Source organism: Protomyctophum parallelum (assembly GCF_964188405.1).
Source record: "Protomyctophum parallelum genome assembly, chromosome: 20".
In the NCBI taxonomy this organism is placed as follows: domain Eukaryota; kingdom Metazoa; phylum Chordata; class Actinopteri; order Myctophiformes; family Myctophidae; genus Protomyctophum; species Protomyctophum parallelum.
This window is the reverse complement of record NC_139718.1, coordinates 6996314-7010331: the sequence shown is the minus strand read 5'-3', so window position 1 is coordinate 7010331 and position 14018 is coordinate 6996314. Positions and strand designations below refer to the sequence as shown.

At 45.7% G+C, this 14018-nt stretch overlaps 1 protein-coding gene across 1 annotated transcript in view; it reads right to left on the bottom strand.

Annotated features, from left to right (window-relative positions):
• kiaa1109 (KIAA1109) overlaps positions 1-14018 on the bottom strand; it is a 196078-nt gene that overhangs the window by 62314 nt on the left and 119746 nt on the right. Inside the window, exons 62-65 of the mRNA XM_083792424.1 lie at positions 12830-13015; positions 9271-9439; positions 6762-6973; positions 699-897 (exon numbers count right to left, since the gene is read on the bottom strand). Of these exons, the coding sequence (XP_083648550.1) occupies positions 699-897; positions 6762-6973; positions 9271-9439; positions 12830-13015 (766 nt within the window). The remainder of the gene's footprint in view (positions 1-698; positions 898-6761; positions 6974-9270; positions 9440-12829; positions 13016-14018) is intronic.

The following is a 14018-nucleotide window of genomic DNA, read 5'->3' as shown; positions in this document are numbered from 1 at the left end:
GTTATGGAACTCACAGGCGTTCATGACCATGTCACTGTTATGGAACTCACAGGCGTTCATGACCATGTCACTGTTATGGAACTCACAGGCGTTCATGACCATGTCACTGTTAGGGAACTCACAGGCGTTCATGACCATGTCACTGTTATGGAACTCACAGGCGTTCATGACCATGTCACTGTTATGGAACTCACAGGCGTTCATGACCATGTCACTGTTATGGAACTCACAGGCGTTCATGGCCATGTCACTGTTAGGGAACTCACAGGCGTTCATGACCATGTCACTGTTATGGAACTCACAGGCGTTCATGACCATGTCACTGTTATGGAACTCACAGGCGTTCATGACCATGTCACTGTTATGGAACTCACAGGCGTTCATGACCATGTCACTGTTATGGAACTCACAGGCGTTCATGACCATGTCACTGTTAGGGAACTCACAGGCGTTCATGACCATGTCACTGTTATGGAACTCACAGGCGTTCATGACCATGTCACTGTTATGGAACTCACAGGCGTTCATGACCATGTCACGGTTATGGAACTCACAGGCGTTCATGACCATGTCACTGTTATGGAACTCACGGGCGTTCATGACCATGTCACTGTTATGGAACTCACAGGCGTTCATGACCATGTCACTGTTATGGAACTCACAGGCGTTCATGACCATGTCACGGTTATGGAACTCACAGGCGTTCATGACCATGTCACTGCGTAGCTCGGGCTTCCAGTCGTCCCAGGAGGTCTCGAAGCCCTCGGCGAAGCGGATGCAGAAGTTCTTGAAGTGTCCCTTGCTGACCAGCGACTCCGACGAGCAGGCCGTGATCAGCGTGCTCTCGATGGTCAGCACCAGCGCCGAGCCCGTGTCAAAGTCGATGCTGTGATTGGCCTGCGTTTTCGAGGGAGGAGGACAGAGGGAGGAGTTACAAGCCCCTCATTTCACGCTCACGTGACGTCACGCACCCCCCCAAAAAAAACACGACCGAGAACAGCCGACCTCCAAGCTTCACAAGGCGTTGCGTCGGCGACGCGTTGTGAAGCTTGGAGGTCGGCTCTTCTTGTTTTGCGAGAAAACCATCCGGTAATTAAGAAGCACTGGAGCTGTAATACATGTCTGGAATTCAGTGTGTTGATAATTTGGTGTCCATTCATGGACCATAATGCCTTGCGGCACTCCAAAATAATTAGCATACTTAACCACTTTCAACCAGGTGCTCCCTATTTTGGGCATGAATTTTTTGAAGTCAAGTAGCCCGTCTACAACATTAACAATTTTGACTAATTATGCACTGAACACCGTAATGTGATTAAGTATACAATAGGAATAGGGTATCAATTTAGGGGGGGGGGGAAGATTAAATGTGGTGGTCCAAGGTTGGACCGCGACAATACGATACTGCGGTTGGATCCAATCACGGGCCGATCACGTCATTTTCAAATGATTGGAATCGGATCGGGAGCACACAAAAAAAACCCCAGTGATCGGGACAGCCCTAGTATCAATATTATATCCATATCATCATATTAGACTGGATATTGTCTGCGATTTTGGATATTGTACCGATATGGCAAAAGTGTTCTATAAAAATATAAATATCGGAAGGAAAAAAAAAACTGTAGGCCTACTATACATGCCTGTTCATAAGATAACACAACCCATTATATATTTAAAATTTATTTTATTTAGAGGATAGCCGGAGATGCATCATCTCGTTTTAGAGGGGGTCCTCTATTAACCCATTTAGGCCCGACGTCGAAATAATTTTTTTTTTTTCAGTTTTCTACTTCTACTTAAAAAACCTTATGTTTCTGACTGTATCAGTGGTGCTCCATATTTCACGTCAAGGACCCCAAAAATTATATGTAATTGGCTGCCGCCCCCCCCCCCCATCTGGAAATATAATTGTTCCAGGGACCTCCCCAGAAGCAAAGATTTGAGTTAATATGTTCACTCTGGAATAAACATTTTCAGGATTTTTCAAAAATAGCAGACCTATACAAGCTTGTAGCGCGCCACTCGGTGGCGCGCTATGAGCATGTAGATCTGATATTCTTTCAACAGCGAAAGTATAATATAATGCTTTAAAACACCAAAAGGGGTTCCCGGCCCAAAATGGGTTAAAACCGGGTCAGCATCTTGTGTGTTGGCTATTCAAAAACAAGCTGTCAGCGCATCACAAATTCGTGCCACGCTGGGAGCTTGGACATCTGCTACTTTTGGACATCTTTGTAAAAAAAGTGCGATAACTACCGATTTAGAAGCCGTTGTTAGGTCTTCATGGGTTATTTAAGACTCTTTCCATTTTTGTCACCTTTTTTTATTCTTGGCAACACATCTTGCAATACGTTATATTTGCATAACACTTAACAACATTAACGAAACAAAAAAAAAAAAAATCTAGCAAACTAAAAATCAAGTATAAACTAAGTGTTATATAGCAAGCTCTATATGGGTTTGAAAGCCAAGTAGTAGGAAAGCTTTGCCCTTCAAACAGATAGCCAGACATTTACTATACACACTGTACACACTGTACACACTCCACCACAAATTACCAGGCTTTGTGTGTCGACACACCTTAGAGTATAATATGAATAGAGATGGCACGCGAGTTCTCCTCCCATCCACTTGCATTAAGTTGCTCTAAAGCGCATGAGGCAATTTCACTCTGTGAGATGGAGAATGACTGATTTAAGCAGTCACACCTGGCGTGAGTCAAACTAGAACTGGACTCAGAGCCGGGTGTGGCTGTGCACCTGTTGTGCATCATGGACTTTATCAAGGCACAACAGGATAAATCAGTCATCTCCACAAACACTGAGAGGATAGCCTCTGTCCGGACAGTGGAGAGATCGCCTCTCCTGTGTAAGGTGATATTATTGTGTATAATTCCCTGAACATGAAGGAATAAAGCTACAAACGTAAGAAAGTTGCCCTGTGTTGTGTCCTTCCTTGCCCTGGGTAGTGACTAGTCTGTCAAACACTCCTCTTTCCGGGTAGGAACAGAGTGCATTCTGGGATGGATTTGCCCCAAACACATGAACGCGCTGGTCCGTTGCGTTCACGTGTCATCGTGAACGTGCACAATGATAGTCAACGAACGGACCAGCGAGTTCATGTGTTTGGGCCCACGCTGCAATACCAAATTCGGGCCACTATGTCCATTTCGCCTCAGGGTTTCCTCTGGGTGCCGTCTCTATTCATATATGTGACTACATTTGACTGAGGGACTGCCATTGGATTTTTTTGAATTTTCGTTTTTTCATGTCATATGAAAGCAGGGAATCACACCTTCAAATTGACATATTGGTTGTTCAGTTTGACACCACCAGTTTTGGAGTAATGTCTTGCAGAAAACAGCGAGTTGAGAAAACAGGCTTGAAAAGGTTAACTTCTGTGGTCTCTAACATTACACCTAGCTACATGTTTAAGCATTTATTTCATATTTACATGTCGATTTCAACTCTGACACTTATTTCAGACATGCTCTAGTGTGTGTAGTCTGCCTGTGCAATTAACTCATAAAAATACATGAAAAAAAGTTTTTCTCCTCTGGTGAAAAGCTGGAATGTGCGCGATGGCAGGCACTCAGTCAAATCTGGTCACATATACTCTAAGAGACACACACACGCACGCACGCACACACAGTCGGTCATATGTACCACTTGATCCTTGCGTCCCTGGGGCTTTGCACAGCACCTGTGGAAAGCCCGTCGGGTCCAATCAACCCGCGCGGTCCGCCCCATACTGTACCTGTGCGTTTCTAGAACCCACATAGACGGAACCGGATCAGAAACCTCCCAAAGTGGATCCGACGTTGACCCCACATGCAGCCTCGTAACGTAACCCGGTGGATCTCGAGTGGAACATTTGAACATTCTGACTTTGAAGGCACGTCACACACACCGTGAAAGATGAGGCTTTGGAACTGAACACTTGCAAACTGGTATAACAACAACCTCTTCATAATGTATTGTCGCTGTCAGGCAGAAACCTTGTATGTCCATAATTAATGTTGTATAGTTGAAAATGGACTGAATAAAGTACACCCTGTTGTGATGTGACAGATTAACTTGCGGATTTCTTCTATATATTCACTTCACAAACTCAGGCAGCCCAGGTTTACAGTGGGGTTAAGCGTGTCTGTGGGTTTTATTTTATTGAACCAATGGAAAATATTAACAAAGGCTTGTGACTAAATAATAATACCTGCATGCAGGGATCCATTGGAACACAGGCCAATTTTAGTTTTCCTTCCATTTCGTGAAAAAGGCTTTGGACAAGAACAGTTTCCACTGGACAGCCGTGATACGTGAATTCATTAATTACCCCAAAGTCCTCACACCACCAACCCCACAGTTCAGTTGTTATTCCAGTTTTTTTTCCATCTACTTTTTATGGGAATGTAACGGCTTAGTCGGTGTTGTGACCTGCCCTCCAATGACAGTGGATATACAGTATATACTGTCCAACTCACAGGACAGACACCGTCACACCGAAAGCCTAATTTACTCTTCATTGGCACACTGGCGTCGCTCGCCCCCGCCCGAGAACGGCAGAGAATAGCCGACTCTACGGCAGAGAATAGCCGACTCTACAGAGCTAGAGAGCTCGCAGGGCCTTCTGTTCAGCGCGAGGCGCTGTGGCACGATGAAGTGTAAATAAGGTTTAACACACAGGACACCGTCACTGTCAACCTATAGTCTCACGTAGCCAGGCGACTATTCCACAATCTCTGAATGATATATATATATATATATATATATATATACACACACAGTATATATACTGTGAAGCAGATGAAAGGCAGCCGTCATCCGCTTTGTTCTGTGTTCACGAAAACACACAATTGAACAAGTCTTTGCATTTTATTTATTTTTATTTCCATTTCCGATTAGGAGCAAGCTAGGCTCCAATTATTTTTGATTCATATTAGGACACTTCCGTGCTCCAGACTGTATAGAGCGTCTCAGTCCCGCCCCCTTGCATGACGACGCCAGGCCCAGGAAATAAGTCCCAATGCATTTTTCCCCAAAACCTAATTATTTATTTAAGACCTTTATAAGCGTCGTAAAAACCCAACTCGAGTCGTGACAAATAATGACAACAAACCAAGATATTTTCAAACCGTTTTTTTTTCTTCTTTCTAATTATTTGTTCGGCCCGCAAAAAATTGTGTTTGTTGTCATGATTTGTCACAACTCGAGTTGGCTTTGTACGAGGCCTTAAAAAAGGTCTTTAAATAAATACTTTTTTTGAAATGTCTATGAGGCAAATGAACGGGGAATAATTTCCTGGGCGGGACTGCGACGCTCTAAATGACGGAAGCATTTCAATATTATTATAATAATAATAATACATTGTGGGAAGGCAACAGGGCTACGCAAAGACTACTGTCACCCCAACACACAGGGGGGGGGGGGGGGGGGGGAGGAAAGGTTATAAGTGGGTGGATTACTTTTCCTGCACGCTTTTGCTGGCCTAAAGTTCTCTTGGGTCCGGGTTCAGAGCGGCTGCCCTCCGTACCAGCCAAGTGTCCTCTCTATTGAAATAAGTGTGACACAACAGCTTGTACAGTACATGCGTACCCTCATGGAAGGAAATGACAACATGACGAACACACGCAGAACAGAATGTGTACATGTGCGCTTATGCTGTTACGCATACATGACAGACACGTACAGTATACGTGGAATAAAAAGCCAAAATAAAATCTTATGCGACTGAATCCTTTTTGTTAGGAGTATAAAGTCTAGGCTCCTACAAGCTCATAGCGCGGCACTCGGTGCCGCGCTATGAGCTTGTAGATCTGCTATTTTTCAATAGCTAAAGTATTACATAATGCTAACACCAAAAGGGGTTCCCGCCCCAAAATGGGTTAAGGGTTTAGATGTCCCATGGGTCTACAGCAGTGGTTCCCAAAGTGGGGTCCGGGGACCCCCAGGGGTCCTTGAGGGAGTCCCGGGGGGTCCCCCCAGCTAAATGATAGTTTGGAACCAAATGGACCCTTATTATAGGTCTGTAACTCTGAGAGTGAACAAATGGAACCAAACAGTTAAATTAACATTGATTTTACAATATAAATTGGGGGTTACAGAGATAGAAATGCCATTAAAATGGGGGTCCGTAGACTAATGCAGGTCAAACAGGAGGGGGGGGGGGGTCCTTGAAATTAAACAGGTTGAGAATCTCTGGTAGAGCTATAGGCATGTAACGATATATCGTATATCGATATTAATCCCGACGATATGAATCTATTGCTTAATGTAAGTCGCTCTGGATTAAGAGCGTCTGCTAAATGCCTAAATTGTAAATTGTAAATCTATTCATTAAAATAAAGAAATTGATTGTTGATGATGGTCGTTGATGCTCATTCATCAAGTATGGCAATTATGTGCAATTATTATTGCATTGTGTCCTTATGTTGCCCTGTTTATGTACTGTTGTTGTTGCTTTTTTCTTTATATTCTAGTATTTATTTGTGTACAGCACTTTGTTGTATAAAAATGTGCTTTATAAATAAAGTGGATTGGATAAATTATATAAAATAAAATGGTAATTCTTCTGGATTTTCTTTTGTTTGTTTAAAATATCGTGAAAAAAAGACATCGTGAACCTCACATCGTGATACCAAATCGTATCGTGAGTCGAGTGAATCGTTACATGCCTATAAAGGTAGAGCCATGAAAAAGGGGGTCCCTGGCATATCTTTTCAAACGGGGGGAACCACCACTAGACTCCACACTCCTCCGTACCTGGGAGGTGTTGGTGATGGGCAGACAGATGCCCAGGTCGTTGACGGTCAGCTGCAGGAACAGCGTGCTGAAGGCCTGGGCCGAGGTCTGCTGGATGCCGGGCAGCTTGTCCACCACCTCCTTGGTGGCCACGTGGATGTCCTTGTTGAGCGCCATGCGCTGCTCGTTCCAGTTGTCGTACGCAGCCTTGTAGTTCAGCCAGAACAGCACGGCTAAGGGAGCATGAGGGGGGGAATAATAATGAATGTCATGTTCAAAACCACAAGCAGAGAGAGTGGTGTTAACCCATTTAGAACCTTCCATCCATTCTACAAAATGTCTTCAAAATCTGTTTTTTTTTAAAACCTCATGTTTCTACTGGTGCTCAACCTTTTTCATGTCAAGGTACCCCTCAGAATTATCTGAATTTGGCCGCAGACCCCCATCTGAAAATATGTTGTTCCAGTGACCAGGGCCGTGCAGAGAGCACTGAGGGGGCAGGGGCTCAAACCACAGAAAAGGGCACATGTGTGGGCGGGCCGATTTTTAGGGGTGCATTCTTTTTGTGGGATCCGTATCTTGTGGCATTTCATGTCATTGGACAGTAAAATAAGCAATACGTTCTCATTGGTCTGAAACTAAAACTGACTGATGGCAGCCAGCACAGCATGAATAATTATGATAGTGGAATTATCATCACGTCAAATGTTCGTCTTGAAGGGCCAATGGCACTTATTGGCCCCCCACACAATCCCTTATTGGCCCCCCACACAAGCCCTTATTGGCCCCCCACACAAGCCCTTATTGGCCCCCCACACAAGCCCTTATTGGTCCCCCACACAAGCCCTTATTGGCCCCCCACACAAGCCCTTATTGCCCCCGCCATACAAGCCCTTATTGCCCCCCCCCCCCATACAAGCCCTTATTGGCCCCCCACACAAGCCCTTATTGGCCCCCCACACAAGCCCTTATTGGCCCCCCACACAAGCCCTTATTGCCCCCCCCCCCATACAAGCCCTTATTGGCCCCCCACACAAGCCCTTATTGCCCCCCCCCCCCATACAAGCCCTTATTGCCCCCCACACAAGCCCTTATTGCCCCCCCATACAAGCGCTTATTGCCCCCCACACAAGCCCTTATTGCCCCCCCATACAAGCCCTTATTGGCCCCCCACACAAGCCCTTATTGCCCCCCCATACAAGCCCTTATTGGCCCCCACACAAGCCCTTATTGCCCCCCACACAAGCCCTTATTGCCCCCCCACACAAGCCCTTATTGCCCCCCACACAAGCCCTTATTGCCCCCCCATACAAGCCCTTATTGGCCCCCCACACAAGCCCTTATTGCCCCCCCATACAAGCCCTTATTGGCCCCCCACACAAGCCCTTATTGCCCCCCCCATACAAGCCCTTATTGGCCCCCCACACAAGCCCTTATTTGCCCCCCACACAAGCCCTTATTGGCCCCCCCAACAAGCCCTTATTTGCCCCCCACACAAGCCCTTATTTGCCCCCCACATAAGCCCTTATTGGCCCCCCACACAAGCCCTTATTTGCCCCCCACATAAGCCCTTATTGGCCCCCCACACAAGCCCTTATTGGCCCCCCACACAAGCCCTTATTGGCCCCCCACACAAGCCCTTATTTGCCCCCCACACAAGCCCTTATTGGCCCCCCCAACAAGCCCTTATTTGCCCCCCACACAAGCCCTTATTTGCCCCCCACATAAGCCCTTATTGGCCCCCCACACAAGCCCTTATTTGCCCCCCACATAAGCCCTTATTGGCCCCCCACACAAGCCCTTATTGGCCCCCCACACAAGCCCTTATTTGCCCCCCACACAAGCCCTTATTTGCCCCCCACACAAGCCCTTATTGGCCCCCCACACAAGCCCTTATTGGCCCCCCACACAAGCCCTTATTGGCCCCCCACACAAGCCCTTATTGGCCTCTTTCTCTCTGACGTTTAGAAGAGAAAAACACGGTGGCAATGTTTACACTTTTAAAATATTATATATTATATATATTATATAACTTCAATCCATCCTTGGAGATTGTGGTATGCATGGAATAAAGCTTTTTTTTTTTCAAGGCTCAGAATATAATGGTGTTTTCGTCCGACCAGCTGCAGAGATCAGAGGTTGCTTTTATAACATTTAGGAGACCATCCACCAAGTTTCTGGAAGATGCTTCTAAACTTGCTATTTCCAACTCTTTCTTTCATCTTAAAATGACCTAATGACCGAAAAATAGCCAATCTACAAGCAAGACAACACGTCACAGTGCGACGTGTTGTGAGCTTGTAGATCTGCTATTTTCGGTGCGCAGCATGCTTTCACAGAAGACACCGTGGCTCGTATGGGAATCCGAATGACTGAAATCAGCGGTGGCGACAAGAGAACCATGGGTATGAGATGATGTTGAGGTTTCTAACTATGTGTGTGTCTGTGTGTGTCTGTGTGTGTGTCTGTGTGTCTGTGTGTGTAAGTGCGTGCGTGTGTTTGCGTGCGTTTGCGTGAACGTGACCCAGACCTCTGTCGAACGCGACTGGCTGGGCGAAGACGATGGGCCGGTTGAGCGTGATGAGAACGGCCTCCTTGTCCGAGGAGCCGCTGATCTCCTCCTGCAGCGCGTTCCTCAGGCCGATGCGCGTGCGGAAGTACGCCACCTGGTGGAAGTCGGAGCCCGCCTCTTCATACACCTGTGTGGGCAGCGGATTACAGTCATTACAGAGTAGTGGTTCCCAAACCTTTTGTCTTAACCCATTCTGACCTGAGATCAGATTCATACGAGGTTTCCGCCGGACACACACTGGTCTGATGAACCCATTCTGACCTGAGATCAGATTCTAAAAATGTCAGTTGCTCTTCGATTTTTCAAAAATAGCAGACCTACAAGCTCGTATCGCGCCACTCGGTGGCGCGATATGAGCTTGTAGATCTGCTATTTTTAAATAGCTAAAGCATAACATGATGCTGACACCAAAATGGGTGCCCGGTCAGAATGGGGTAACCCATTCTGACAGTTTTCTGAAAAAGCTATGTTTCTATGTCAGTCGTTCTTTGATTAAAAAAAAAAAATAGCAGACCTACAAGCTCGTAGCGCGCCACTCGGTGGCGCGCTATGAGCTTGTAGATCTGCTATTTTTCAATAGCTAAAGCATAACATAATGCTAACACCAAAAGGGGTTCCCGCCCCAAAATGGGTTAAGACCCCCAAATTGATACTCGTTATCCCACGGACGCCCATTTGAAAAAGATATGCCTGGGACCCCAACCATTTTAATTTCAAGGACCTCCCAGTTTGACATGCATTATTATAGGCTACCAGACCCCCATTTAATGGTATTTCCATCTTTGGAACGACAATTTATATTGTAAAAATCAATGTTAATTTAACCCATTTGACCCCATAAGGGTCCATTTGGTTACTATCTATCGTTTAGCTGGGGACCCCCTGACCTGTAACTCCCTAAATGACCCCTAGGGGTCCGCGGAACCCACTTTGGGTACCACTGATATAGACTGTATTTGCTCTATAATTATCATAGAGCACCCACAGTCTGTCTCAAGATCGCTAGAGGGGCTTTGTCGCCCTCTCCTGACGGAGTGAGGTAATTACAATGATGTGAGCTAAAATACAGTTTGATAATCTGCTTCAAATAACTTCAGTACGTGTTATTCACGAGTCATGAACACAGGCTCTAAATCCATCAGTGAAAAAGAACATTGGTGCCAAATTTGACTGAGGGACTGCCATTGGATTTTTCCATGTCATGTGAAAGCAGGGAATCATAGCTTCAAATTGACATATTGGTTGTTCAGTTTGACCCACCAGTTTTGGAGATATGGCTTATAGAGTAATGTCTTGCAGAAAACAGCGAGTTGAGAAAACAGGCTTGAAAGGTTCACTTCTGTGGTCTCTAACATTACACCTATAGCTACATGTTTAAGCATTTATTTCATATTTACATGTCGATTTCAGCTCTGACACTTATTTCAGACATGCTCTAGTATGAGTCTGCCTGTGCTATTAACTCATTTTGGATTAAAAAAAAAAGAAAAAAGTTTTTCTCCTGAAAGTGAAAAGCTGGAGGTTGCGCCATGGCAGTCTCTCTCTCAGTCAAATCTGGTCACATAATTATGCTGACACATCTGAGAGGTCATTCTGACCGTTTCTTTAAGATTTTGAAGTTAATTATCTTTGAGCCCATGAAGCTTTCAGAAGGTTCCCCTTTCATGACCATCATCATCCATCACCAATCCATCAACTCTGAAATTATTGACATCTGAAACATTTTCTAAATATGAATTTAAGCACATGCTACTTGTGTCTGATTTGACTTCAGACATGCTAGTGTTAAACCTATGCGATGTTACAGAATCTGTGTCAATTTAGATTCATAGTTTCTTCTTTGAGAAAACAGATTTTGCTGAATTTTGCTTTGTTGAATCGGCTTTGAAAATATCCAAGATCTGATGTTTGACTATCTGTCCCATAGAGCCAGGCTGACATGCAGTGTCGATTTCGTCGACTAAAACTAAGACGAAAAATGTTCGTCGACCACCTTCTTCCACTGACGAAAACTAAATAAAAACTAAGCTACAATGACTAACACTAAGACTAAATATACTGACAATTTCGTCAACACATAAAAACTAGACAATTTTTTTTAGGAAGGGACTAGTGGACAAGAGATCCAGTATGAGTCATTTTACAAGTGGTTGTGAGCTTGTAGTTCGGCTATTTTCAGTGTAAAAGTGTAAAAACTGTCATTACAATCTAAATGTGCCGTTTAAAAACCACACTGCTGAACATGTGTTACCTGGTGTTTGACTATCTGCCCCAGGGCCAGGTTGAGGTTACCTGGTGTTTGACTATCTGCCCCAGCGCCAGGTTGAGGTGTTACCTGGTGTTTGACTATCTGCCCCAGGGCCAGGTTGAGGTGTTACCTGGTGTTTGACTATCTGCCCCAGGGCCAGGTTGAGGTGTTACCTGGTGTTTGACTATCTGCCCCAGGGCCAGGTTGAGGTGTTACCTGGTGTTTGACTATCTGCCCCAGGGCCAGGTTGAGGTGTTACCTGGTGTTTGACTATCTGCCCCAGGGCCAGGTTGAGGTGTTACCTGGTGTTTGACTATCTGCCCCAGGGCCAGGTTGAGGTGTTACCTGGTGTTTGACTATCTGCCCCAGTGCCAGGTTGAGGTGTTACCTGGTGTTTGACTATCTGCCCCAGGGCCAGGTTGAGGTTACCTGGTGTTTGACTATCTGCCCCAGCGCCAGGTTGAGGTGTTACCTGGTGTTTGACTATCTGCCCCAGGGTCAGGTTGAGGTGTTAACTGGTGTTTGACTATCTGCCCCAGCGCCAGGTTGAGGTTACCTGGTGTTTGACTATCTGCCCCAGGGCCAGGTTGAGGTTACCTGGTGTTTGACTATCTGCCCCAGGGCCAGGTTGAGGTTACCTGGTGTTTGACTATCTGCCCCAGGGCCAGGTTGAGGTTACCTGGTGTTTGACTATCTGCCCCAGGGCCAGGTTGAGGTGTTACCTGGTGTTTGACTATCTGCCCCAGGGCCAGGTTGAGGTGTTACCTGGTGTTTGACTATCTGCCCCAGGGCCAGGTTGAGGTTACCTGGTGTTTGACTATCTGCCCCAGGGCCAGGTTGAGGTGTTACCTGGTGTTTGACTATCTGCCCCAGGGCCAGGTTGAGGTTACCTGGTGTTTGACCATCTGCCCCAGGGCCAGGTTGAGGTGTTACCTGGTGTTTGACTATCTGCCCCAGGGCCAGGTTGAGGTTACCTGGTGTTTGACTATCTGCCCCAGGGCCAGGTTGAGGTGTTACCTGGTGTTTGACTATCTGCCCCAGGGCCAGGTTGAGGTGTTACCTGGTGTTTGACTATCTGCCCCAGGGCCAGGTTGAGGTTACCTGGTGTTTGACTATCTGCCCCAGGGCCAGGTTGAGGTTACCTGGTGTTTGACTATCTGCCCCAGGGCCAGGTTGAGGTGTTACCTGGTGTTTGACTATCTGCCCCAGGGCCAGGTTGAGGTGTTACCTGGTGTTTGACTATCTGCCCCAGGGCCAGGTTGAGGTTACCTGGTGTTTGACTATCTGCCCCAGGGCCAGGTTGAGGTCCACCTGGCACTTCCCAAACAGCTTGAGGTAGGAGCTGCTGCCGGGCTGGGCCTTGCACTGGATGCGGTTGGAGAGCTCCAGCTCTATCAGGCCCGTCTCAAAGCGCACGGCCCGCATGGACGGAGTGGTGGCCGTCATCTGGATGCCCTGTGGGTGGTTTGATCGATCGATTGATTGATTGATGAATTTATTAAGATTGGACAATTACAGTACATTTCAAGCACAACTCAAAACAAAAAACCGTTAACTGTGGACGAAACCATGAAGTATTACACTTGTTTACAATTAGGACCCACCATGTTCAATTCATCATAACAATTAGAGACATAGAAATATACTCTATATAGCCAGCTATATATAGTGGGACGCAAACTTTACATTTCCATCGATCTATACACCAATAAAAAAATATATATATAAAAAACACTTCCTTGGCAACACTAGATAGCACAATATAAATTATATAGAACATGTATCGTCGCTATCAACATGCACAGTATGCATATCGCAAAATCAATATAGAGGATGTTTGTGTTTGGATGAGAAAGAAGGATTAAGGGGGTCATTGAGACTAAATTGCTAAATTGGTGTACATTCATTGTCAACAGCAGCTGTAGCCACGAGGTGGTGTTTTCAGTAAAACCATGTTGTTGACATGGAAATGTAGAGTAAATGTTATCATTGTCTGGGTTCTATATTGTATAATGTGTACTTCAACATTAGTTTACTTGCAATATTAAACAATGTGTTCACATATGGCATGATTTCCTAACATTGTGCAGCCCTACTAAAGGATGACGCATTAATCAGTACATGAGTTAATCCTAGACAGTTCATTTAGCGTTCGCCACTATTTAGTTCCATGTGTCGGTGCTGCGTAATACGCTAAACGCGCTATTTGTTTAATGTGTTTAATTCTGCATTTTTTAATAATTAAAAATGAAGAGCAGATTTGTCGCGGACCTGGTGACGAGGCCGTCGCGTTGTGATCACGAAACCGGAAATCAAGCCATGCTCTGGGCCGCTAGGGCTTCTGGGAAAATGAGTTCAATGTAAGTGAACGGTGGGTTTGTTTGGAGACTACAACATGCTGTGGAGGCTGAGTTCGTCTCACATCGTAATGGCGGCATGTTTTTTCTCTTCAACAACA